Source organism: Acartia tonsa, chromosome 4 (genome assembly GCF_053477335.1).
Source record: "Acartia tonsa isolate MP-2025a chromosome 4, ASM5347733v1, whole genome shotgun sequence".
In the NCBI taxonomy this organism is placed as follows: Eukaryota; Metazoa; Arthropoda; class Copepoda; order Calanoida; family Acartiidae; genus Acartia; species Acartia tonsa.
This window is the reverse complement of record NC_137263.1, coordinates 1971870-1995343: the sequence shown is the minus strand read 5'-3', so window position 1 is coordinate 1995343 and position 23474 is coordinate 1971870. Positions and strand designations below refer to the sequence as shown.

The window sequence follows — 23474 nt, the reverse complement described above, 5'->3', positions numbered from 1 at the left end:
CCATCCGGGCCATCCTTTTACCCCCTCCCCTATGTAAATACAATACATACAATTTTTGCAATACGCATAGAAGCAAAGCAAAGCATATTATCATTTTGCTAAACAATTCGACGTTTAGTAACGTTATGATGGACGATCGTACCGACATTAGATATAAAGCTTCTAAACTAAAAGCATTACTGCAAATTGCATTTGAAATGTCCTTTTTAACGCTTCGTTTGAATATTTAACTTTTTAAAACTAGAAAATAAATCTTGCAAACCTTAAAAACTAAAGATTATAAGGGGCTAGGGATTTTTTTCCCCCCTTGGATGTCGCCCACAATAATAAATTTTGAAACGTTGCCTAAAAATCTTGTCCTAAAACTAACAATTTCCTACATTTTTTATTATTCTTAATCTATTTTTCATATTGTCAATCATTTTAAAATTGTTGTTTTTGAAATATTTCAGTTTTTAAAAAATTCTACTCATAATCCATCTTATAATAAAAAGTCGCCTAAATCCTTATCCCAAAATGAGCAAAGACGACATTGTATTTGATAAAGCGCAGAATGCCGCGCTCCCTAGTATCCGCACACAACGTGTGGACTCCACGACTAAAGGCAGCCGCATTGCTTGGAAAAACTAATTATGATGAAAATTATATGTTTCTAAGTTTAATTTGGTGATCATTGAAATCCATTCTGTGTGCGATAAATTAATGTTTTGTCATTAGTTATTTACGTTTTAATGTCTAAAATATGTTTTAAATTGAAGTTTGAACTCTAATAAGAGTTTTTTTTTAAGTTTTTAAGACTATTTTGTTTTATTTGTAAGTTGCTTAAGTTTTACTCTTTATGATAGGCTTGGGCAAACTGGAATATAGTTTAAAACCATCCCTTGACAATCATGTAAGTTTTCTTGTTAAGTACTACACATTTCGACTAGAAATTTTCGAACTTAAAGCCGAACTTTATTTTTTTTAAATTGTCTGCTCCCCCTAGGGGCATTGCTTTCATAGTTAAGAAGGTGGCCAAAAATATCCTAAATTCATGTTCGCTTTTTAATATTTGTGACTTATATACATTAAAGACTGGATTACTTCTGTTAAGTTAAATGATCGGGCTGTATTTTTATTTATTAAGTATAAGTTTTCTTTATCTTGTTCAGATCTATAAAATTTTCATAAATTTTCGTCACAATATCAATACATATCCTCAAGTTTTTAAATTATCAAGTTTGTCAAATGAAACTTGACTCTAAATTACGTAAATATTTTGTTAACTTAATTAATTTTCAATACATTTACTATTTTTTTATATTAATTTAAAAAAAATATTTTATTTCTGCTTTTCAGAGAAGTACTGTATAGAACATGGCGACGGAGACGCTGATGCTGAAAGGAAAGCTGCGGGGCCATCAAGGATGGGTCACCCAGATCTCCACCAACCCCAAGTTCCCTGACATGATCCTGTCCTCCTCCAGGTAAGCACATCTGTCGTTCTAGACTGGGATCTAGAGGGATTGAACAACGCCTGGTAAATTGATGTAAATTCATATTGATTATACCCAAAGTCAATCCTTTTAAGATTAAAAAGTTAATAGGGGGGGGGGGGGCGGGCTTAATGCTATAAAAAAATGGCTGAGCTGGCAGCCGTAAGCCTTTACTTTTCCATTTTTTATTCGATTTTGGGATAATAGACCTACCAAGGATAACTCCTTCCAAATTTTATCTTGAAATTCGGATTGTATTGCCATTTGCGCATTGATTACGAGATGCTTGCATTGACCCCTCACCTCGCTTTATTCTTTTAATGGATTTTATCTTATGAAAATATTTTTTAACTCCTAAAACTTTTTGCTGATTACGCAAAATATTGTCATTGTTGTACAACGTAAATAATATGTTTGTCCTTGTATAAATATGGAAGTGTTATTATTTTTACTTAACTGTAAAATAGTAGAGAACTGAAAAGTTAATAAAAACGTTAGGTATTTGGCTTTCGTATTTCACCCATTTTAATTGGTTTCTGATGGTAAGTTTACTTCAATAGATTATTATTTATGAAAGAAACTTTGTTTAGGGACAAGTCTCTGTTGGTGTGGAAGTTGACCCGTGATGACCCCCACAACTACGGAGTCCCCCAGAAGCGTCTGCAAGGTCACCACCACTTTGTCAGCGACGTTGTCCTGTCCTCCGACGGTCACTTTGCCCTGTCCGGCTCCTGGGACAAGACCCTGCGTCTGTGGGACCTGGGCACCGGTAAGACCACCCGCAGGTTTGAAGACCACACCAAGGATGTCATGTCCGTCGCTTTCTCCGCCGACAACAGACAGATTGTGTCCGGCAGCCGTGACAAGACCATCAAGCTGTGGAACACTCTGGCCCAGTGCAAGTACACCATCCAGGAGGATGGTCACCAGGACTGGGTGTCCTGTGTCAGGTTCTCTCCCAACAACCAGAACCCCATCATTGTGTCCGCCAGCTGGGATAAGTACGTCAAGGTAAAATCTTTGTCTGCTTTGTACTCTATTCATTTAGTGTACAGTTCCAGCTCCAAACCATGGTTAAAATAATGCATGGTTTGGCGTTTGTAACTGTTAGAGAAATATATATTATCAATAAAGTTATATCTTTCAGCTTTTTAATTGCTGTTTCGATTCGCTTCATTTGATACATTTAAAATGAATGAACTTGGTTAATGTCATTTTTTTTCGAATCTACATTTAAGGTTTCTAGGATATCTGAAACATTCTTCAATATTAGCCGTGTTTTCGTATACAGTTCCAGCTCCAACCCATGGCTAATCTAATCCATAGTTTGGCGTTTGTAACTGTTAGATAGATATATGCTCAATAAAGTTATATCTTCCAGCATTTTAATTGCTGTTTCGATTCGCTTCAATTGATACATTTTAAGTTCCTAGGACCTCTAAAACATTGGTTTCTATACTAGGCGTTTTAGTTTACAGTTCCAGCTGTTAGATGGGGGGGGGGGGGGTAATGCAACCATCTCGTAATTATTGAGTAAATGGCACTGAAAATTCGAATTTCCATCTGAAATTTTGCATGAGTAATCATTGGCAGGCCTATTTTCCCGAAATCAAACAAAAAGTTTGAAAAGTAACTGCTGGCGGCTCAGTTGTTTGGCTATCTTGAGAGAAATTTAGTCACGAAACCTATCTCCACATAATACTCTGTTCTGCTTCGAAACGTTATCAAATTGTTTTAGCCGGTAGCTGTTTGTACTAGAAATTAAAAATTGGTTATTGCTATAACTTTTAAACCAAAAATACGTTAAAAAAAGTTGATTAATAGTTGAAAATAGGCACACAAAAAACGGCTCAGCCACCAGCTGTTACTTTTCAATCCTTTTGCTCGATTTAGGGAAAATAGACCTACCAAGGATTTTAATTGCTGTTTCGAATCGCTAAAGAGGACTATCCACGAACGAGAGCACATGATTCTAAGTACCTTCCAGCATTGATCCTAAGTATTTTCTTTCAGAATATAATAGGTCACCATATATTATTAATATATTGACGAGAAAATTTATGTTTCACCATGTTTTTTTAGGTATTTTAATTGATTTTGAAAACTTTTATAAAGCTAATTATTTTAATAAAATGGATACTTGATAATACATATGCGAATACTCGTGTTATATAGATTGTAAATTAATCCATATTAGCATTAATTTAAACATAACATATAAGATATAGTAAATGTGCTTTTGACTTTTTTTAATTTTTATCATTTGACAACATGGACAATTAAAGACACCCCGAAATCAACAAAACGTTTGATAGAATTTTAACGAAAAATGGTGGACATTTTTTTACTTTTCTTCAACTTGAAGTGGTGAAACATAAATTTTCTTGTCAATATATTAATTATTAATAGTGACCTATTATATTCTGAAAGAAAATACTCAGGATCAATGCTGGAAGGTACTTAGAATCACGTGCTCTTGTTCGTGGATAGTCCTCTTTTATACAATTTTAGTATCTACTTTTTATATAAGGATGATTATAATACAGTTCCAGCTCCAACCCATGGCTAATCTAATCCATAGTTTGGCGTTTGTAACTGTTAGAGAAATATATGATCAATAAAGTTATATCTTGCAGCATTTTAATTGCTGTTTCGATACGCTTCAATTGATACATTTTAAGTTCCTAGGACCTCTAAAACATTGGTTTCTATACTAGGCGTTTTAGTTTACAGTTCCAGCTCCAAACCATGGCAAATATAATTCATAGTTTGGCGTTTTTAACTGTTAGAGAAATATACGATCAATAAAGTTATATCTTCCAGCATTTTAATTGCTGTTTCGATTCGCTTCATTTGATACAAATAAGAAAGTAAATCTTTGCTTTAAATATTTCTGATATTTCAAAACTCCTATTTAGACTTGTGCACGTGTACTACCTAAAGTTTTTAAATAAATATTTTCTTTCATTGGGAGAATAATTTTCTTCAATAGTTTTATTTTACATAAAAAATGACATATTGTTTGTTCTTAGGTGTGGAACTTGTCTAACTGCAAGCTGAAGACCAACTACATGGGCCACAGCGGCTACTTGAACACCGTCACCATGTCCCCCGACGGCAGCCTGTGCGCCAGCGGCGGCAAGGACGGCAAGGCCATGCTCTGGGACTTGAACGATGGCAAGCACCTATACACTCTGGAGAACCAGGACCCCATCAACGCCCTGTGCTTCAGCCCCAACAGGTACTGGCTGTGCGCCGCCAGCGGACCCTGCATCAATGTCTGGGACCTGGAGTCCAAGAACCTGGTTGTGGAGGCCAAGCCCGATGTGCCCGGTACCGCTAAGGCTGATCCTCCTCAGTGTCTGTCCATGGCCTGGTCCGCTGACGGCCAGACCCTGTTTGCCGGCTACAGCGACAGAATGATCCGTGTCTGGCAGGTGTCCGTTGCTGGATCCCGTTAAGAATAATAATAACCTACAACATTATTATGTCATATTTGTATATGTAAATTCATCTAAAATTATGTGCTGTTAAAAATCAGACTCTTTATAACACAGAGTGGCGCGCCAAAACCGCTGCGTAGCTCTTGAGATAAACATCCTCGGTATAAAAATTGCAAAAAAATTAAATACCTTTCAATCTCTTGTTCCCATGTTCTATTATAATTTGAACCTTACAACGGTCAATGGTCAAAACAAAATGATAAAAAAGAAGAGTTCTTGGATTAATCTTGCTTGGTTGGTTTAAGGATTCTTGTTGTACAGAAACTAAAACATTTCTGTAAAATGAAAAACTATTTCAGAATAAAAATGAAGGGGAATTTTGAAATTCTTGGGATCGGTTGCAGAGGCTTTATGAAAACTGGACTTGAACCATCATGAATTGAAGGTATTCATTAATACTGTCATACAAAGTAGTTACTTCGTCCCTAGCCTATAAGGGAGGGCTAGAGGTCAGGAAAGTAGCCTAAAAGCACAGGAAGACCTTAATTTGGTATTATCCTATTGGAAATATTTTTTTCAATTATGTTTTAAACATTCAGTGCCCGAACTTTTCCACCTTAATTTTAACATGCACAAGAGTATTTTCAAAATTTGTTGGTGTTTTATGTCCATTTAGTTTTTGTTTTGCCCTGATGAAAGATATAAAGAAGTTGATGTATATCATGAAAAGAAAATTATTTTTATATAAGAGAAATTTAATTAAATTGTTGAACTGTCCTTTTATAATTAGGATGTGTTTAACGTGGACTAAGACGCCTAGATTGAGATTAGATGATTGATCCTTAACATATGAAGAAGTTTGTAGCCCTATGTTCTATGGGTAAACAGAACAAAGGTAAATCCTATTTTGCAATATTTCCTAGTTTTGAGAAACTTCCAGTATGGCTTCGAAACTGATTAATATATCCAGTGGATTAGAACCGGTTCTCATTCATACTGAAAAATCCTGTACCGTTTTATTGCCAGTTATCTACGAATAATAGAATAATAGCGTATTAGTATTGTTAGTCCGGGCCCTAGGAAACAAAACTGGTTTCAATTCCTTAAAGTTCTCATTTTAATAATCGCGGAAAATAACTAATTTAGCATTCTTCAAAGGGGACAGACAAAAAATCTATCGAAAAAGTAGGAGACTTAGACTATTTGCAGCAAGATTGGGTGCCAGTAAAGAAAAAGAAATAGTTGCTTGCTTAAAAGCTATGCACCGATTCAAGAATAGTTATTTCTCGCATCGTATTATAAACGGCTTTTCGCGGATATAGAATATACAATTATAAGATTAAAACTAGTGTTTTTAGCCCCGAGGTGCCAGAGGCACCAGCTAAAAAACTGGTTTAAATCTTATGATTGTACATTTTTATATTCGTAGAAAGCTGGATATAATACGGTGCTAGACATAGTTTTTTCGTATGGATGAGAACCGGTTCCTATCCACCGGATTCAAATGAAAACGAGAAACTGAATTAAAATTTTCGAGCGCTGTAACTTAGAATTCAAACATGACAAAGGGCTTTCCCTCTCTGTAACACTGACCTAATATGTCTAGTTTTTCATATCTTTTATAAAATTCGTCAAAATTTGATTCCTCCTTTTTAATTTTGTCTTGTGCTGTTCGATTATTTTATTACGCCTTTACGGATTTTTTTTTTGAATGTTTGTCATGGCTAAGGTTTTTATTAGTTTATTAAAGTAATTTCTATTTAAGGAAATGTTGTTCAGAGTATCCTTGGTTTTTTGTACGAGATATTGGAAGATACGACACGAGAATTGCGGGTCAGCTTGTAATGCAGCATAGAAAACACCCAGCTGTGCGTGAAGCTTACCAATCTATGATTGGCCAAATGATTCTCACCTCTTAATCTCCGTGTCCATCTGAATCCTAACTTCAGAGAATTATTGCTACATACATGCATACTATAACAAACCTAAAGTAATATTTTAAACTTCGTTTTATCCTTTATACTTGTAGTAGTAAAATAATTTAAATAAATATTATGTGAAATTAAATGATTTTTGTTTTTTCATAAATGTTTTCAGATTTTAAAATGTTTTTTTTTATACATAATTTAAATTAGTTAGTTCAATTAGTATTTAAAATACTATCGGCTACGCCCTTCGAGGTCTCTAGGGACATGTATACTAAAATATCCGCTGGGAGTAGCCGTATTTATTTTCTTTGTGTTGGTTATTTCTCTTGTTAGTCCTCTCTCCCCAATTGTTCTATGTTTTAATTTGCGTAATTAAATACCTATATTTGCCCAAACTTCACGGGAACTAAATTTTGTTTGCATTCATTCGACTCCGGTGGATATGAATCGGTTCTGTTCGTATTCATTCGACTCCGGTGGACATGAATCGGTTCTCATCCCTACGAAAAAACTATGTCCAGCATCGTATTATATCCAGCTTTCTGCGATTATAGAAATGTACAATCATAAGATTAAAATAGGTTGTTTTCGGGGCTAAAAAAACTGGTTTCAATCTTATAATTATACATTTTATTTCCGCGGAAAGCTGTTTATAATTCGATGTGAGAAAGAACCATCAAAACTTTTAATATATTTTTAACAAATACATACGGTCCCCCAATATATTTTTTGGGGAATTCTTTTTTTTTTTGGAGGGTTGGGGTAGCATTTTATTTCATCGGGACTTTGCCTCAAGATGCGATTACTATCCTCATTTGACATACAAAATAGGAAAATTTTGGGTGAGGGTTGTTTGGGTTTGGGGGTGTCACCCTTCCCCAAAGATATAGCTTTTCTAGCTACCAAAGAATCAATAGCTATATTCTCTGAAGAGTAGAGACTAATCAGTTCAGCAGTTACCGAAATCTTAAGCTGCAGGCAGACGGCCATCGTTCTACTTTGCATTATAGATATTTAATTTTTGAAAATCTAGGTACTTATTAAAAAAAAGCTAACCAAAAAACTGCTTTTTCAGATCCTCAAATGAAAAATGTGAAACATCTTGAAAAAGATGAAAAGTTTGTTTTGAGCCTGTCAGAGGTAGGTAACTCGCATGCAGGGAGGGATGAGACATTGGACTGGAAATTAAAATTATCCCAAAGTTTATATAAGCACGTTCTCTTATTGTTTATTCAAATATCTTTTGGCGCTATCATTAAATCTAAGGTTTAGAGACTAGCTGTGTTCAAACTTTTTTTAATTACTAAAAATGTTGACGCCCAAGCTTTTGTTTGAGTGGGGGGGGGGGGGGGTGGTAAACAACTCTTTACCCCCACCCTTGGACGACTATTATTTAATATTTTTTCAAGGGTGTATATTCTGCAAGATTGACCCTGCTTCAAGGGGGGGGGGGGTTGTAAAAAAAATAAAAAAGAACTGAAAACATTTTTCGATTTTTCTCCCTTTTATGGTGAAAAAAACCAAAATAATATGTAGGAGGGGTGTTATAAAAAAAATTTCCATTTTTTCCCCTTCCTTGCTAGATAAAACCTAGGAGGGGGAAAAAATATGAAAAGATTCAGCAGGGAAAAAAATAATCTTGTGCAGAATAAACACCCCTGTATTTAAAAAGAAACTGATAGAACTATGGAAAGATAAGACAATGGACTATGCATTAATGCACACAAAATATAAACAAAATTACCCTTTCTTAAGATTCAAATTATCGGTGGAAAAGTTTGGAAACTAATGAGAGAACATCTTGATGAAACTTTGGGGACCAGATTAGTTTACATTCCAATGTGTGCACTGCCTTTCTAATATTCTCCTTATCACATATTCTCGTAATAGTTATTAATCGCATCGTATTATGGACAGATTTTCACAGATATTGAAACAAAAAAATACAAGATCAAAACCAATTTTGTAAGCCCCAAAAGGGCCGTAGGCCAGTGCTTGCAAAACTGGATTTAATTTTATGTCTTTTGTTTTATTATTCGTGGAAAATTGTCTGCAATACGATTATTTGCTAAACATAAATATACAGTACGGCTGTGAACCGGTACGAATCCAGCGTATATTAATCGGTTTCAAAGCCATACTGGAAAAGGTTTGCCATTTATTAGAATTCCCTTTTTCGCTAGGTATGAAATTAAAAAGTTTTTTTTGTTTTGCTATGAGTATCTCAGATAAACGACCGAATACTATCCTAGTGTTTTAAGTAATATGACTTGGACCATAATAATGATAATAAACAAAATTACCCCTTTTGTAGATTTTTAATTATTGGTGTAAAAGTTTGGCCACTATATTTTAGCTTGCACCAACCCTATTAAGAATTAATAAAAGTGCCCCAGAGATTTAATTCAACGAATGAGAGAACGTGTTTATACAAATCTTTATTCACAAATGACTAGGTACTAAATTAGAAATCAATCGATTTTTTTTGTCATAACATTTCCATTTGTAGTTTTAATCATCTCTATGATATATAAGGTTTCGGATCCGCATTGATTTTTTTGCGGATCCGGATCCGGATCCTCCAAATTTGGTCAGTGCGGATCCGGATCCGGTTCCGGATCCTTGACAATAAAAATAAAATCACAAAACTTTTCAAAAATATTTATTCTTTAATTCGAAGTCAAAAATACTTTTAATTTTCAAGTCTGACCCTAAACCTTAAAGATTGGCTCTCATCAAGAGAATGTCTTGAGATTTTATATAAATTTAGGTAGATTTTTCCATTTTTTCCGCATTTTTTTGAGTCCAAGGATCCGGATCCGCATTTTTTTGTGGATCCGGATCCTTTGACTCGAAAATATGCGGATACGGATCCGAAACCCTGTCGCCCTGTATATTATTATTAGGATCTTGAACCAGATTTTAATGTCTCTAAAATGAAACTTGCAGCGAGCTAAAATAACGTTAACCCACATCCATGGGATGAAAGAACTGACCAACTAATGATATCCATATTAGAAACCTAACTTGACAATTTTCCCATGTCATTATTAAGATCCTTATTTAATTTCAGAGTGATCCTCGTATATGTGGAGAATTGTTGTATGAACGTGTATCTGCAACACATCTGGACTTGTATCACACAGAAGTACCCATAGGTAATGGATATATTATTAGTTGGATGTTGCACCAGATTTACATGTACTCTGATCCTCGTATATGTGGAGAATTGTTGTATGAACTTGTATCTGCAACACATCTAGACTTGTATCACACAGAAGTACCCGCAGGTAGGTAATGGATATATTATTAGTTAGATGTTGCACCAGATTTACATGTACTCTGATCCTCGTATATGTGGAGAATTGTTGTATGAACGTGTATCCCCAACACATCTAGACTTGTATCACACAGAAGTACCCGTAGGTAGGTAATGTATATATTATTAGTTGGATGATGCACCAGATTTACATGTACTCTGATCCTCGTATATGTGGAGAATTGTTGTATGAACGTGTATCCCCAACACATCTAGACTTGTATCACACAGAAGTACCCGTAGGTAGGTAATGTATATATTATTAGTTGGATGATGCACCAGATTTACATGTACTCTGATCCTCGTATATGTGGAGAATTGTTGTATGAACGTGTATCTGCAACACATCTAGACTTTTATCACACAGAAGTACCCGTAGGTAGGTAATGGATTTATTATTACTTGGATGTTGCACCAGATTTACATGTACACTGATCCTCGTATATGTGGAGAATTGTTGTATGAACGTGTATCTGCAACACATCTAGACTTTTATCACACAGAAGTACCCGTAGGTAGGTAATGGATTTGTTATTAGCTGGATGTTGCACCAGATTTACATGTACTCTGATCCTCGTATATGTGGAGAATTGTTGTATGAACGTATATCTGCAACACATCTAGAGTTTTATCACACAGAAGTACCCGTAGGTAGGTAATGGATTTATTATTACTTGGATGTTGCACCAGATTTACATGTACACTGATCCTCGTATATGTGGAGAATTGCTGTATGAACGTGTATCTGCAACACATCTAGACTTTTATCACACAGAAGTACCCGTAGGTAGGTAATGGATTTATTATTACTTGGATGTTGCACCAGATTTACATGTACACTGATCCTCGTATATGTGGAGAATTGTTGTATGAACGTGTATCTGCAACACATCTAGACTTTTATCACACAGAAGTACCCGTAGGTAGGTAATGGATTTATTATTACTTGGATGTTGCACCAGATTTACATGTACTCTGATCCTCGTATATGTGGAGAATTGTTGTATGAACGTGTATCTCCTACACATCTAGACTTGTATCACACAGAAGTACCCATAGGTAGGTAATGGATTTATTATTAGTTGGATGTTGCACCAGATTTACATGTACTCTGCTCCTCGTTTATGTGGAGAATTGTTGTATAAACGTGTATCTCCAACACATCTAGACTTCTATCACACAGAAGTACCCATAGGTAGGTAATGGATTTATTATTAGTTGGATGTTGTACCAGATTTACATGTACTCTGATCCTCGTATTTGTGGAGAATTGTTGTATCGTGCCAGCTTACCTATTTTTATCATATTCTACACCACTCCAAGTTCCTGAACTCGTTAAATGCAACCATCTTTTTGTCGCAAGTGTTTTATGTTTACCTATTAAATGAATAAAAGTTGTAAGAAATAAGCTATTCTTAAACGTAAAAATAAGATTCGATTCATTCTAATATACCTAGCTAATTTTAGTACCTATTGTATATAAGGGGGGGGGGGGACTAACGCAACCATCTCGTAATCAGTGAGCAAGGGGCACTTAGAATTTAAATTTCGATCTTAACTTTAGCATAAGTAATCATTGGTAGGTCTATTTTCCCTAAATCGAACAAAAGGTTGGAAAAGTAACGGCTGGCGGCTCAGCCGTTGACCGTTTTTCAGGGTAAATCTATCATCAATTACGTAGGAATCAACTTTTTAAAACATATTTTTGGTTTAATTCATGTTAAGAGATAGCAATAACCATTTTTAAAACTTCTAGTACCAACAGCTACCGTCTAGAACCGTTTGATAGCGTTTTAGTTTGGCAAAGAGTATTATGTGGAGATAATAACTTTTTAGTTAAAAGTAATATTTTGTAAGGTACCTATGTATTATAGTAATTTGATAGTTGTATTTTTTTTAGAATTTCGTGGCCAGGGCTTAGGAGGGGTGCTAGCCCAGGCAGCATTCCAGTACGTCAAGCAGAATAACCTAACTGTTACTCTCTCCTGTACTTTCCTAGAGTAAGTTATCATAATAGATTTATTACTACAGATAGTCAAGCAGAATAACCTAACTGTTACCCTCTCCTATACTTTCCTAGAGTAAGTTATCATAATAGATTTATTACTATAGATAGTCAAGCAGAATAACCTAACTGTTACTCTCTCCTGTACTTTCCTAGAGTAAGTTATCATAATAGATTTATTACTACATATAGTTACTCTCTCCTATACTTTCCTAGAGTAAGTTATCATAATAGATTTATTACTATAGATAGTCAAGCAGAATAACCTAACTGTTACTCTCTCCTGTACTTTCCTAGAGTAAGTTATCATAATAGATTTATTACTACATATAGTTACTCTCTCCTATACTTTCCTAGAGTAAGTTATCATAATAGATTTATTACTACATATAGTCAAGCAGAATAACCTAACTGTTACTCTCTTCTATACTTTCCTAGAGTAAGTTATCATAATAGATTTATTACTACAGATAGTCAAGCAGAATAACCTAACTGTAACTCTCTCCTGTACTTTCCTAGAGTAAGTTATCATAATAGATTTATTACTATAGATAGTCAAGCAGAATAACCTAACTATAACTCTCTCCTGTACTTTCCTTGAGTAAGTTAACATAATAGATTTATTATTACAGATAGTCTTGCAAATTACCTAACTATAACTCTATCCTGTACATCCTTGGGGATAAAAAATGGAGAAAAGGAAGATATAAACAGCCCTGAAAATTTTTTACATTTTTCCCTTCCTTAGGGAAAAAAAACAAGAAAAATATATGTGGGAGGGAAAAATTTTAAGTACCTACCTATCTACTGAAAAACTTCTTGAAAAAAACACTTTTTTTATAGGAAGTACGGACGTGAGAACCTGAGCCGCGAGGAGCTGTCTCGCCATGTCCAACAACCTGGAGCAGGTGGCCTGTGATGACCTGAAGGCGTTTGAGCGCAGGCTCACTGAGATCATCGCCTCCAGCCATCCGTCCGCCAGACGATGGTAAGTAATTAGCCAGCATCGGCTTCCAAACCAATTAGTATCCGTAGAATAAGAAACGGTTCTCAGCCGTACTAAAAAATCATTTATCGCATCGTATTAAAGACAATTTTCCACGAAAATTAAAATAAAAAATCGGCCTCTCGGGGCTAACAAAAATGTTAACCTGCCCTATGGAGAATTTAGTAAGTTCAAAAAGTTAGCAAGATATACCTACAGAAACACGAACTGACCAATAGATGAGGTCCTTATTAGCTAGCTAAATTGACGACAAATACTCCCTTGTCAATAAATCCACGTATATCCTAAATCCATTAAAATGTCATATTTAGGGATTTATTGACGGGCGTCGGCAGAATTTTATCTCAAACTCTATTTTAGGCGGGTGTGTCTGTTAATAGTGTCTATCTGTACCGCCGTCGGCGCCTTCTATTGGCTCAGTGATCCCTCCACGGCACAGGTAAAAATTAGGGACCCAAAGATGCACAGGTACCCAAAGTTTTATAACCACGTTATCTTGGTAAAAAAACTATAGGTTCTTTAGAATTTTAATTAGTTGGTTTATTTGGTTGAGTGTCCATACGTTTCAACCTCTAATTGTAATCTACAGAAGGGCTAATTTTGTTTATTATCGTTGGGGAGGTACATCAATTTATCGGTCATTGTCTTATACCTGTAGAATGTAGATCCTTGGGACATATAACTGTTAATTGCACTTCACAGGTACCCAAAGTTTTATAACCACGTTATCTTTTTGTAGGCTCAAAACTATGGGTACTTATATTGAATTTTAATTGGTTGTTTCCAAACTAAAAGTGTCCAAACTTGTAATTTTAATCAACATAAAAATGATTATTTTGTTTACTATAATGGGTGATTTTATGCAGGTGTCCTTCCTTGAATCCATGTGGTTGCACCCCATCTTCTCGCTGAGCACCCTGTTGATGGTCCTGTTGTTCCTAGTGGGGGTGCACCGCAGGGTTGTGGCCCCGTCCATCATTGTCAACAGAACCAGAGAGGTCCTCTTCGATTTTAGGTAGGTCAACTTTGAAGGCCCGCAGGGGTGTATAATATATTCTGCAAGAGAATAATTTGTTTCCCCGGCTGAAAAATATTTCACCCCCCCCCCCCCCCCCCACCTTAGTTCTAGAAGATGGAAAAATGGAAAAAAAATTTCAGTCACTTTAATGTTTCGTTTTTTATTTGTCCTACATATTTTTCTAGTTTTCCCCTTCTTGGGGAAAAAATGTATCAAGTAATCTTTACTTTTTTCCCCCTCCCACATTATCTTTATCCCCCCCCCCCTTTAGCAGGGAATCTCATGCAGAATATATACACCCCTGATAGTCCGTAGGAATTGGTACAATCATTTCCAGTAGTGCTTCGCAACCGATTACCATCCGGTGGATTGGAACCGGTTCTCAGCCATACTAATTAAGGGGGGGGGGAAGTTCTGCCACTTTCGCGTAAACAGTGTGCAGTGGACTAGGTATTGATTTTAGATTATAGGTTATTTAGGATAAAAGTTTACTTTTGGGTATTAGTTCACGTATATTTAATAATTTTTTGAATAGGTCTCCAGGTTCAGGTGCTGCAGGCTGGAAGGTCGTTTCTGGACAGGTAAAAAAATTAAAAAATTTTTGTTTGAAGAGTTAGAGAGCAACTTATAAAACAAAATATGCTTCTTTTTGAATGTTATTATCATATCTGCAGAAAAAATTAAATTCGGCCTCCAGGTTCAGGTGCTGCAGGCCTCCAGGTACACTCTGGACAGGTAAAAATTAAGTTTTCTTATTTGAAGAGTTAGAGGTACACTTATTTAACCAAATATGCATCTTTATGGATGTTATCATCATATTTGCAGAAAAATTTAAAATTGGCCTCCAGGTTCAGGTGCTGCAGGCCTCCAGGTACACTCTGGACAGGTAAAAATTAAAATTTCTTATTTGAAGAGTTTGATGTACACTTATTTAACCAAATATGCATCTTTTTGGATGTTATTACCATATTTGAAGAAAAAATGACAATCGGCCTCCAGGTTCAGGTGCTGCAGGCCTCCAGGTACACTCTGGACAGGTAAAAATTAAAAACATTTATTTGAAGAGTTAGAGGTACACTTATTTAACCAAATATGCATCTTTTTGGATGTTATTACCATATTTGAAGAAAAAATGACAATCGGCCTCCAGGTTCAGGTGCTGCAGGCCTCCAGGTACACTCTGGACAGGTAGAAATTAAAATTTCGTATTTGAAGAGTTAGAGGTACACTTATAAAACAAAATATGCATCTTTTTGGATGTTATTACCATATTTGAAGGTAAATTGACAATCGGCCTCCAGGTTTAGGTGCTGCAGGCCTCCAGGTACACTCTGGACAGGTAAAAATTTAAATTTCTTATTTAAAGAGTTAGAGATACACTTATTAAACCAAATATGCAACTTATTGGATGTTATTACCATATTTGAAGGTAAATTGACAATCGGCCTCCAGGTTCAGGTGCTGCAGGCCTCCAGGTACACTCTGGACAGGCAGTTATAATATTTTTTGATACTTTTTGATTTGGACACCTTACCTGGATCCTGGTGACCACTGGTGACTGCTTGTGGCCGCTGGCAAGGTAAATTCCAATAAAGGTAATATTTGATATTTGGTAGAAGAATCCACTGTGAGGGAAGATTGACTTTTATAGAAATAAACAGGTTGAGTTACGAGACTGGACATAAAGTTAAAGCTCAGATTGATTTTAATGATTTAAATGTAATATCTTGTATTTTGCATCTTAGCTTGAGGAATTTTCATTTGCTCATGATTTAAAATTATTTTCTTTAGGTCTGTTTACACAATTCTTATCATTTTTATTAGTGATGGGAATCCGGATCCGGAATCCGAATCCGGAATCCGGAATCCGCCCAATTTTCAGCCAATTTTGGAATCCGAATCCGGATCCGGAATCCGTTTTTTATAGCGGATTCCGGATTCTAAATTGGTAGGCTAAATTTAATTTAAATAGGTTAGAAAATACCAAGCACATTTTTAGGACATACGTAGTTCTTAAATTTTTAAATTTACTAATGTGATGTAAATGTTTTAGTTATGCTGAAAGTCAACACTTTCAACAAATCAAGGCTTCAACTAAGTAACATAGTGATAAATTAACGAAAAAAACTATCCCTCTGTGACGGACGGCCTTTTAAAATACTGCTAGAATCCGGAATCCGAATCCGGAATCCGCCAAAAATAAGAATCCGGAATCCGCAAGAATCCGTCACTTTTTTTGACGGATTCCTTCAGAATCCGGAATCCGAATCCGGCCCAAAAATTCGACGGATTCCCATCCCTAATTTTTATGCATGCATACAAGTGAATGGGTAAGTACTAACTTTATCAATTTCTTATCAATATATTTTCATTTACAGGCAATCTGGGTATTCATGGTTAATTTTTTCTTTAAGTTGAGGGTAATACTATTTCTTTAACATACAAATTAAATGAATTTTCCTCAAGACTCCACGATTCTGATATAAATAATACAGGACATAATATATCTGTCCATAAGATTGGCAATAGATTTTATGTAAATGATGATAGTCGTCCAATCTATGAGGTAGATGTTGATTATATTGAAAAACATGTAGTTTTACTTGTTGTTGAAAAAAATGAAGTACTTTTTGAAATAGATGATTTGTTAGAGATAGTGAATCAGGATTGAATTGCTCTTCCCTATATACTAACTTTACATTCTCTTGGTAATGAATAAGTATGATTTGACAATTTTTATTCATATATTCTAAATATAAAGTATTAAGATAAATAAATCTAGTCTGTTGATTAAGCAGTATTTTGTTATATAATGTATTTGTATGATTTGACAAGTTTTTTTTATATTCTAAATACAAAGTATTAAGATACAAAAATCTAGTCTTCTAGTTAAGCAGGATTTTATTAAATAATGTATTTCTTTTTGATAATGTAAGTTGTACATATTTTAAAAAAGATAATTTGATCTGTAAAATATTTTTTTCAGAGTTCTAAAATGAAGAAAAATTTATTGTTCACTGGAAATAAGTAAATGACGAAAGTTATGTGAATATTATTTAGGATAACATTGCAAATTTTATGCTCTAATTCTTTATATAAAGTTTCTTTTCTATTTCTACATAGTATACCTTTCTTTTAAATAAAAGATTACACATTTGATTTACCTGTCCAGCAGGCTCTTGGAGGCCGCCTAAAGCCTGTCTGGAGCCTTAAATGCTATATTATACTAAATTATTATAATTTAGCCATTTTCTTTTTAGAAACCATTCCTATAAATTCAAAAATAACCATTTAGGATTTTTTAACTGGCTACCAACAACCAGCAGTCAACAGGATCCAGGTAAGGTTTCCAAATTAAAAAGTATTAAAAAATATTTTATCTGCCTGTCCAGAGTTGACCTGGAGGCCTCCAGTACCTGAACCTGGAGGCTGATTGTCAATTTATCTTCAAATATGATAATAACATCCAAAAACACGCATATTTGGATTAATAAGTGTACCTCTAACTCTTCAAATAAGAAATTTTAATTTTTACCTGTCCAGAGTGTACCTGGAGGCATGCAGCACCTGAAACTAGAGTCCAATTTGAATTTTTTCTGTAAATATGATAATAACATCCAAAAAGATGCATATTTGGTTTTATAAGTGTACCTGTAACCCTTTAAATAATTTTTTTAAATTTTTACCTGTCTAGAATGGATCTGGAGGCCTGCAGCACCTGTACCTGGAGGCCGAATATCAATTTACCTTCAAATATGATAATAACATCCAAAAATACGCATATTTGGTTTAATAAGTTTACCTCTAACTCTTTAAATATTTTTTTAAAAATTTTTACCTGTCCAGAATGTACCTGGAGGCCTGCAGCACCTGAACCTGGAGGCCGATTGTCAATTTACCTTCAAATATGGTAATAACATCCAAAAAGATGCATATTTTGTTTTATAAGTGTACCTCTAACTCTTTAAATAAGAAATTTTGATTTTTACCTGTCCAGAGTGTACCTGGAGACCTGCAGCACCTGAACCTGGAGGCCAATTGTCATTTTTTCTTCAAATATGGTAATAACATCCAAAAAGATGCATATTTGGTTAAATAAGTGTACCTCTAACTCTTCAAATAAGAAAACTTAATTTTTACCTGTCCAGAGTGTACCTGGAGGCCTGCAGCACCTGAACCTAGAGGCCGATTTTAAATTTTTCTGCAAATATGATGATAACATCCATAAAGATGCATATTTGGTTAAATAAGTGTACCTCTAACTCTTCAAATAAGAAAACTTAATTTTTACCTGTCCAGAGTGTACCTGGAGGCCTGCAGCACCTGAACCTGGAGGCCAATTGTCATTTTTTCTTCTAATATGGTAATAACATTCAAAAAGATGCATATTTGGTTTAATAAGTGTACCTCTAACTCTTCAAATAATTTTTTTAAATTTTTACCTGTCCAGAGTGTACCTGGAGGCCTGCAGCACCTGAACCTGGAGGCCGAATTTAATTTTTTCTGCAGATATGTTAATAACATTCAAAAAGAAGCATATTTTGTTTTATAAGTTGCTCTCTAACTCTTCAAACAAAAATTTTTTAATTTTTTTACCTGTCCAGAAACGACCTTCCAGCCTGCAGCACCTGAACCTGGAGACCTATTCAAAAAATTATTAAATATACGTGAACTAATACCCAAAAGTAAACTTTTATCCTAAATAACCTATAATCTAAAATCAATACCTAGTCCACTGCACACTGTTTACGCGAAAGTGGCAGAACTTCCCCCCCCCCCTTATGTATAGCATCGAATTACAGACAGTTTTCCACGAACATTAAAATAAAAATCATAAAATTATTACCTCTTTTGTTAGCCCTGACCTTCGGTCTCTTGGGTCTAGTAAAACTGGTTTTAAAGTTATAATTTTTAATTTTATATACACGGTATAGCTGTCTATAATACGATGCGGTAAATAACTATTTAGGGGGGGAATTAAGCTGACGAAACATATTTTTGTAACCACGCCAAACTTAATTAAAATTTTGCATGCCAATTGCTTTAATGTATTAAAATATGGAACTGTGAGGTAACGGAGGCTGAACCGCCAAAATACGCCGTCTTAGATACTTAATTCATCCCCCTCCCCTTATCATATTTCCCCTCATAGGGAGAGAATGATACACCCCTGTATGATTAAAAATGTCTAAATCAGCGAGGAAATAACAAAATATTTTGTCGGGAGATAACAATTTTTGGAAAAAGCAAACGAATGAGACAACGGATTTTTAAAAACTTTGAAAACACAATCAATTTATTATTACTTGGATGTTGAACCAGATTATCATGTACTCTTAAAAAGTATAACTCGTAGCTGGCTAAAATAACAATATTCATCATCCACCACCTTTACTCCATCCCCTTCCCTTATTTTGTGATGAACTAAGTGACCAATAAATGATGTCCAACTGTACGGGAAATATTTTATTTCTCACCTTTAGGATTCAATTCACTGTAAAAAATCATTTTTGGGTTTTGGCCAAACTAACCCGTATTTAGTCACTTTACACTCTGAAAAATTTAACACAGTTTCAGACTGTTCACATATAGCTCATGTACAATACTTTTATAAAGCTTTGGTTATACTTTGAACGGTTTAAAAACCTGAAAAAGAAAGAAAGAATTAATTGTCTTTTACTTTACTTTTGTTTGAATCTATTAATAATTTCTTAAAAGCTTTATAAGGACAAAATTATCAGACCAATTCACATTAAAAGTTGTGGACATTAATTTTTACAGTGTCCAATTATTACAAGATTAGTTACTATAAAACAAAGGCATTGTAAAAATGGAAAAATATAATGAAATAAAATATTAAAATCTTACATTGTGCAAGAGTTGGTAAAGCTCGGGCCAATCCCAAGCAGCTTAATCTTTGAGTAATCCATGGCATTCTTCTCGGTTTGGTTTTGCTTGTGTCAGTGAATCCAGCGTGCACAGCATTCCCCATAGGCCTAGAGAATACAGTATAAGCTAAAGCCATGAAACTTTCATTCTTCAAACGTATTTCTATATCATTAGGAGCGTGTCTTTCTTATATAATGAATAGAATAATCGTAGTTATGAGCGTATTAGGAGCGTATCACTTTATCTTTGGTTGCTTTGACTCGTCAATACTATTAATATACATAAATATTTACCTTTAATACATCACAGATTAGCATAAGATGTACATACATTTTTTACAGTGAAATTGGTCTGAAAATAGAAATAGATATAAATATAAAATAAAACCTTGGAAACCTAATCAAATTACATTGATAGGCCCTATCATTAAAAACATGATAAAACTATACATACAAAGAAGGCTTGGTTGGTACAACTCCAACCTTTTAAAACCATCTAAGGACGTACATAATACAATAGAGATAAAACTATAGATTCTTTCTTCTCTAGGCTTCTTAATTTCCTTTGCACGTGATCCACTTGCTTGTTTGGGGGAAATCACAGAAGTCCTTAAATAATAACATTCATTACACCAACCTAAATTGACGACAATTTTCCCCTGTGATAATATTCAAATTATATTCTATTTCCATTACAAAAGTCAAAACAAAAATAACAATTTTGTTTGGATCGTGGAAAGAAAACGAAGTAGCGGGTTTCGTCGAATTTACATTGTAGCTTATCTCTTATTTTTAGCCCTTGCAAGGGGCTCTAACACTGTGGGACCAATTTTCTAACTCTGCGGGACAACCATAAAAATTTACCAAACCTAAAATAACCTATCAAATGCTACTGTGAAAATATGACGAAACCCGCTACTTCGTTTTTTATTCCATGATTCTTTTGTTATTCAGTATGGACTGTGACGACTTTGGCCGGTTGATTCTGAAGCCCCGGCCCGCCTCTGCCTAGCTCGCGGCTGTCAGCAGAGCGGTCAAACAGCCAGAACAAACATATATATTTATTAGTTATTTACATCTTTCTGTATTGTTTCTGTGATGTTTGTCTTGTTTTTAAATTAACTTTATACGTGATAGGTTAACTAGGTACTTATTTAATTTTTGTGAAAAATAATGTTTAATAAGAAGTTAAAAACATTTGAAAAACAATGCCAAAATTTTGAAGAGGGGGCCAAGCCCCCATACAACTTTGGCTGGCTGGTAGCTGGTGTGCTGGCAGGATCTGGCCGTCCCCAGGTAGAGCTGGAGCTACGGTATCTGCCAGCAGTTGGAATTAATCATGTCGTCACCTTATCTCCAGGAATATTTAATGTTTAAATAAAAAATTACCAAAAAAATAGGAATCTTAGCCCAAGGGATAAGACATTAGGTGATAAATCAATGTACACCCCCCAATTATGATTAACAAAATAACCACATGTACAGTAAAATTATTGGACAAGTTTAGATTCTGGAAGATTTTTTAATCCAATCAAGATTCTATGAAAGTCCCCGAAGTTTTTATAAAATCTAAGGTTCTATGTCTGCCCCCCCCCCCCCCCCTTGATTTAAACCTAACATTAGATATAAATTTTAGAAGCCACGCCGCCCAACTGTATAAGCAGCATACCCAACCTAACATGGACCGTCATACCTATAGAAGACTTCGACGGCGCCACCATCGACGATTTCAACGCCTTCTTCCGCCTGTTTACCGCCGACGGCGGCCTGGTGGATAACGGAGCAGTTCTTGTGCACTGCAGAGGTGGAAACGGGCGGACAGGCACGCTTCTGGCCGCGTATTTGATGCGGTTTCGGGGACTGTCGGCGGATGAGAGTATTGCGGCGGTAAGGGCGAAACGGCCGCATTCGATAGAGTCTTGGCAGCAAGTTGAAAGTCTGCGGGCGTTGCAAAATTATTTAAAGTCATCGCAAAGCGCATATAAACGTCTTAAATCCAGACTGAAAAATATGTTTTGTCAAAAGTTATGAAAAACAGTAAATCGGCGAGTTTTTTGTCTCTTTAAGTTTAAAGTCAATAATGAGAGATCGTGTTTATAAATAGTAACATTATGATTTATATTCCATTGTCCCCTCCCTCCCTGGGGATAATAGTTATGTATTGCATCGTATTATAGACAGCTTTCCGCGGATATCAAAATAAAAAAATATAAGATTAATAGCAGTTTGTTGGCCCGGAGGGGCCGAAGGCTCGAGATAACAAAACCTGATATTAATTTTAAGATTTTTGTTTTGATATTCTCTGAAAATTGTCTGTAATACGATGCTATACATGATTTTTTGGTATGGCTAAGAACCGGTTATAATCCGGCGGATATTCATCGGTTCGAATCCATACTGGAATAAAAGTTCTAACCTTTATAGTTAGATTATGAGACCAATTTCTTTTAACAATTAATGCTATAAAAGTAATATCATAATATAATTCAATAGCTATGGGAAATTGGAAGCATACCTTTATTAAATATTTAACTTATTTGTTCTCAAAATTTTCCGCTCTTATTTATAAAAATTCTTAAAACGATGATGTTTTTGATTTTATGCTTGAAATTATAATATTTCTTATTCGTAGAAAAGTTAAAGCATTACCTACCTAATAGTTTTTTTTGTTTGAACATGAAAAAATTAATAAGAATATAATAGTTATTTCTCGCATCGTATCATAAACAGCTTTCCGCGGATATAAAATGTACAAATATAGGATCAAAACCAGTTTTTTAGCCCCGAGATGCCGAAGGCACGGGCTAAAAAAACTGGTTTTAATCTTTTGGTTGTACATTTACAATGTATAAATTTTTATATTCGTAGAAAACTGGATATTATATAATATTACGATGCTACACAGTACACATAGTTTTTTCGTATGGATGAGTACCGGTTCTAATCCATTGGATATTAATCGGTTTCGAATGAATACGAGAAATAAATATTTTTGTATGTGATACTAATTTAATTGAAGAAAGATGTTTATTGTAAAAATGTAATTTAAACCATAATGAAATAATATAGTTAGAAAAATCTACAATATTTGTAAAAATTAATCCTTTTCAGAAAATAACAAAAATGTTAGAAAGCTTGTTTTAAAGTTTTAATAAAATTTTTAATTAAAAAAATTATGGAATAAAAATAGTTTTAAATTGAAAGAAGAATTTTATCAGATGAAAGGAGAAAATGGAGGAAATTACCGACATAACTGACCAGCTGGAGATGCTTGAGGAAGTGTCTGAATATGACAACAACACAGCTGGCGCAGCTTCCCTCAAAATTGAAAGAAGTGTGAATCCTGTCACGAAAATGCAGGGAGGGAGAGGACATTGGGCAGTTTTTTACAC

General features: G+C 34.7%; 2 protein-coding genes and 1 long non-coding RNA gene across 12 annotated transcripts; 2 read left to right on the top strand and 1 right to left on the bottom strand.

The window, feature by feature from the left end:
* The first annotated feature begins 576 nt into the window (after window positions 1-576).
* Window positions 577-5285, top strand: Rack1 (Receptor of activated protein kinase C 1). Its single transcript, XM_080155652.1, has 3 exons — window positions 577-1466; window positions 2066-2486; window positions 4508-5285. Exons 1-3 carry the CDS (start codon window positions 1357-1359, stop codon window positions 4934-4936), a joined length of 960 nt encoding a protein of 319 aa, XP_080011778.1. The 5' UTR covers window positions 577-1356; the 3' UTR covers window positions 4937-5285.
* A 2629-nt stretch (window positions 5286-7914) lies between these two features.
* On the top strand, window positions 7915-23160 carry LOC145315653 (nuclear envelope phosphatase-regulatory subunit 1 homolog). 10 transcript variants are annotated; one of them, XR_013878101.1, is made up of 7 exons: window positions 10988-11088; window positions 12066-12165; window positions 13014-13158; window positions 13537-13615; window positions 14043-14191; window positions 21037-22784; window positions 22988-23160. XR_013878101.1 is itself a non-coding variant. In XM_080155648.1 (6 exons), the coding sequence occupies exons 3-6, from the start codon at window positions 13058-13060 to the stop codon at window positions 21092-21094; spliced, it is 387 nt and encodes a 128-aa protein (XP_080011774.1). In that variant the 5' UTR covers window positions 10359-10408; window positions 12066-12165; window positions 13014-13057; the 3' UTR covers window positions 21095-23160. The 10 variants fall into 10 exon arrangements, 7 of the variants coding, with proteins under 7 accessions (XP_080011777.1, XP_080011774.1, XP_080011771.1 ...); XR_013878100.1 differs by having other exon boundaries at window positions 21037-22799; XM_080155648.1 differs by lacking the exon at window positions 10988-11088 and adding an exon at window positions 10359-10408 and having other exon boundaries at window positions 21037-23160.
* LOC145315655 (uncharacterized) lies at window positions 19747-20709 on the bottom strand. The gene is made up of 3 exons (XR_013878104.1): window positions 20377-20709; window positions 20063-20190; window positions 19747-19840 (listed from the first exon to the last, which is right to left on the bottom strand). It is a non-coding gene; the product is annotated as an uncharacterized LOC145315655 (long non-coding RNA).
* Window positions 23161-23474: the final 314 nt, after the last annotated feature.

Coding starts and splice junctions, on each gene's coding strand:
- LOC145315653 (XM_080155651.1), top strand. CDS start 13,058: ATGTCCAACAACCTGGAGCAGGTGGCCTGTGATGACCTGAAGGCGTTT. Junction 13,159..13,536: donor CATCCGTCCGCCAGACGATG/GTAAGTAATTAG, acceptor ACTCTATTTTAG/GCGGGTGTGTCTGTTAATAG. Junction 14,192..21,036: donor GAGGTCCTCTTCGATTTTAG/GTAGGTCAACTT, acceptor TTTGTTATTCAG/TATGGACTGTGACGACTTTG.
- Rack1 (XM_080155652.1), top strand. CDS start 1,357: ATGGCGACGGAGACGCTGATGCTGAAAGGAAAGCTGCGGGGCCATCAA. Junction 1,467..2,065: donor ATGATCCTGTCCTCCTCCAG/GTAAGCACATCT, acceptor AACTTTGTTTAG/GGACAAGTCTCTGTTGGTGT. Junction 2,487..4,507: donor GCTGGGATAAGTACGTCAAG/GTAAAATCTTTG, acceptor GTTTGTTCTTAG/GTGTGGAACTTGTCTAACTG.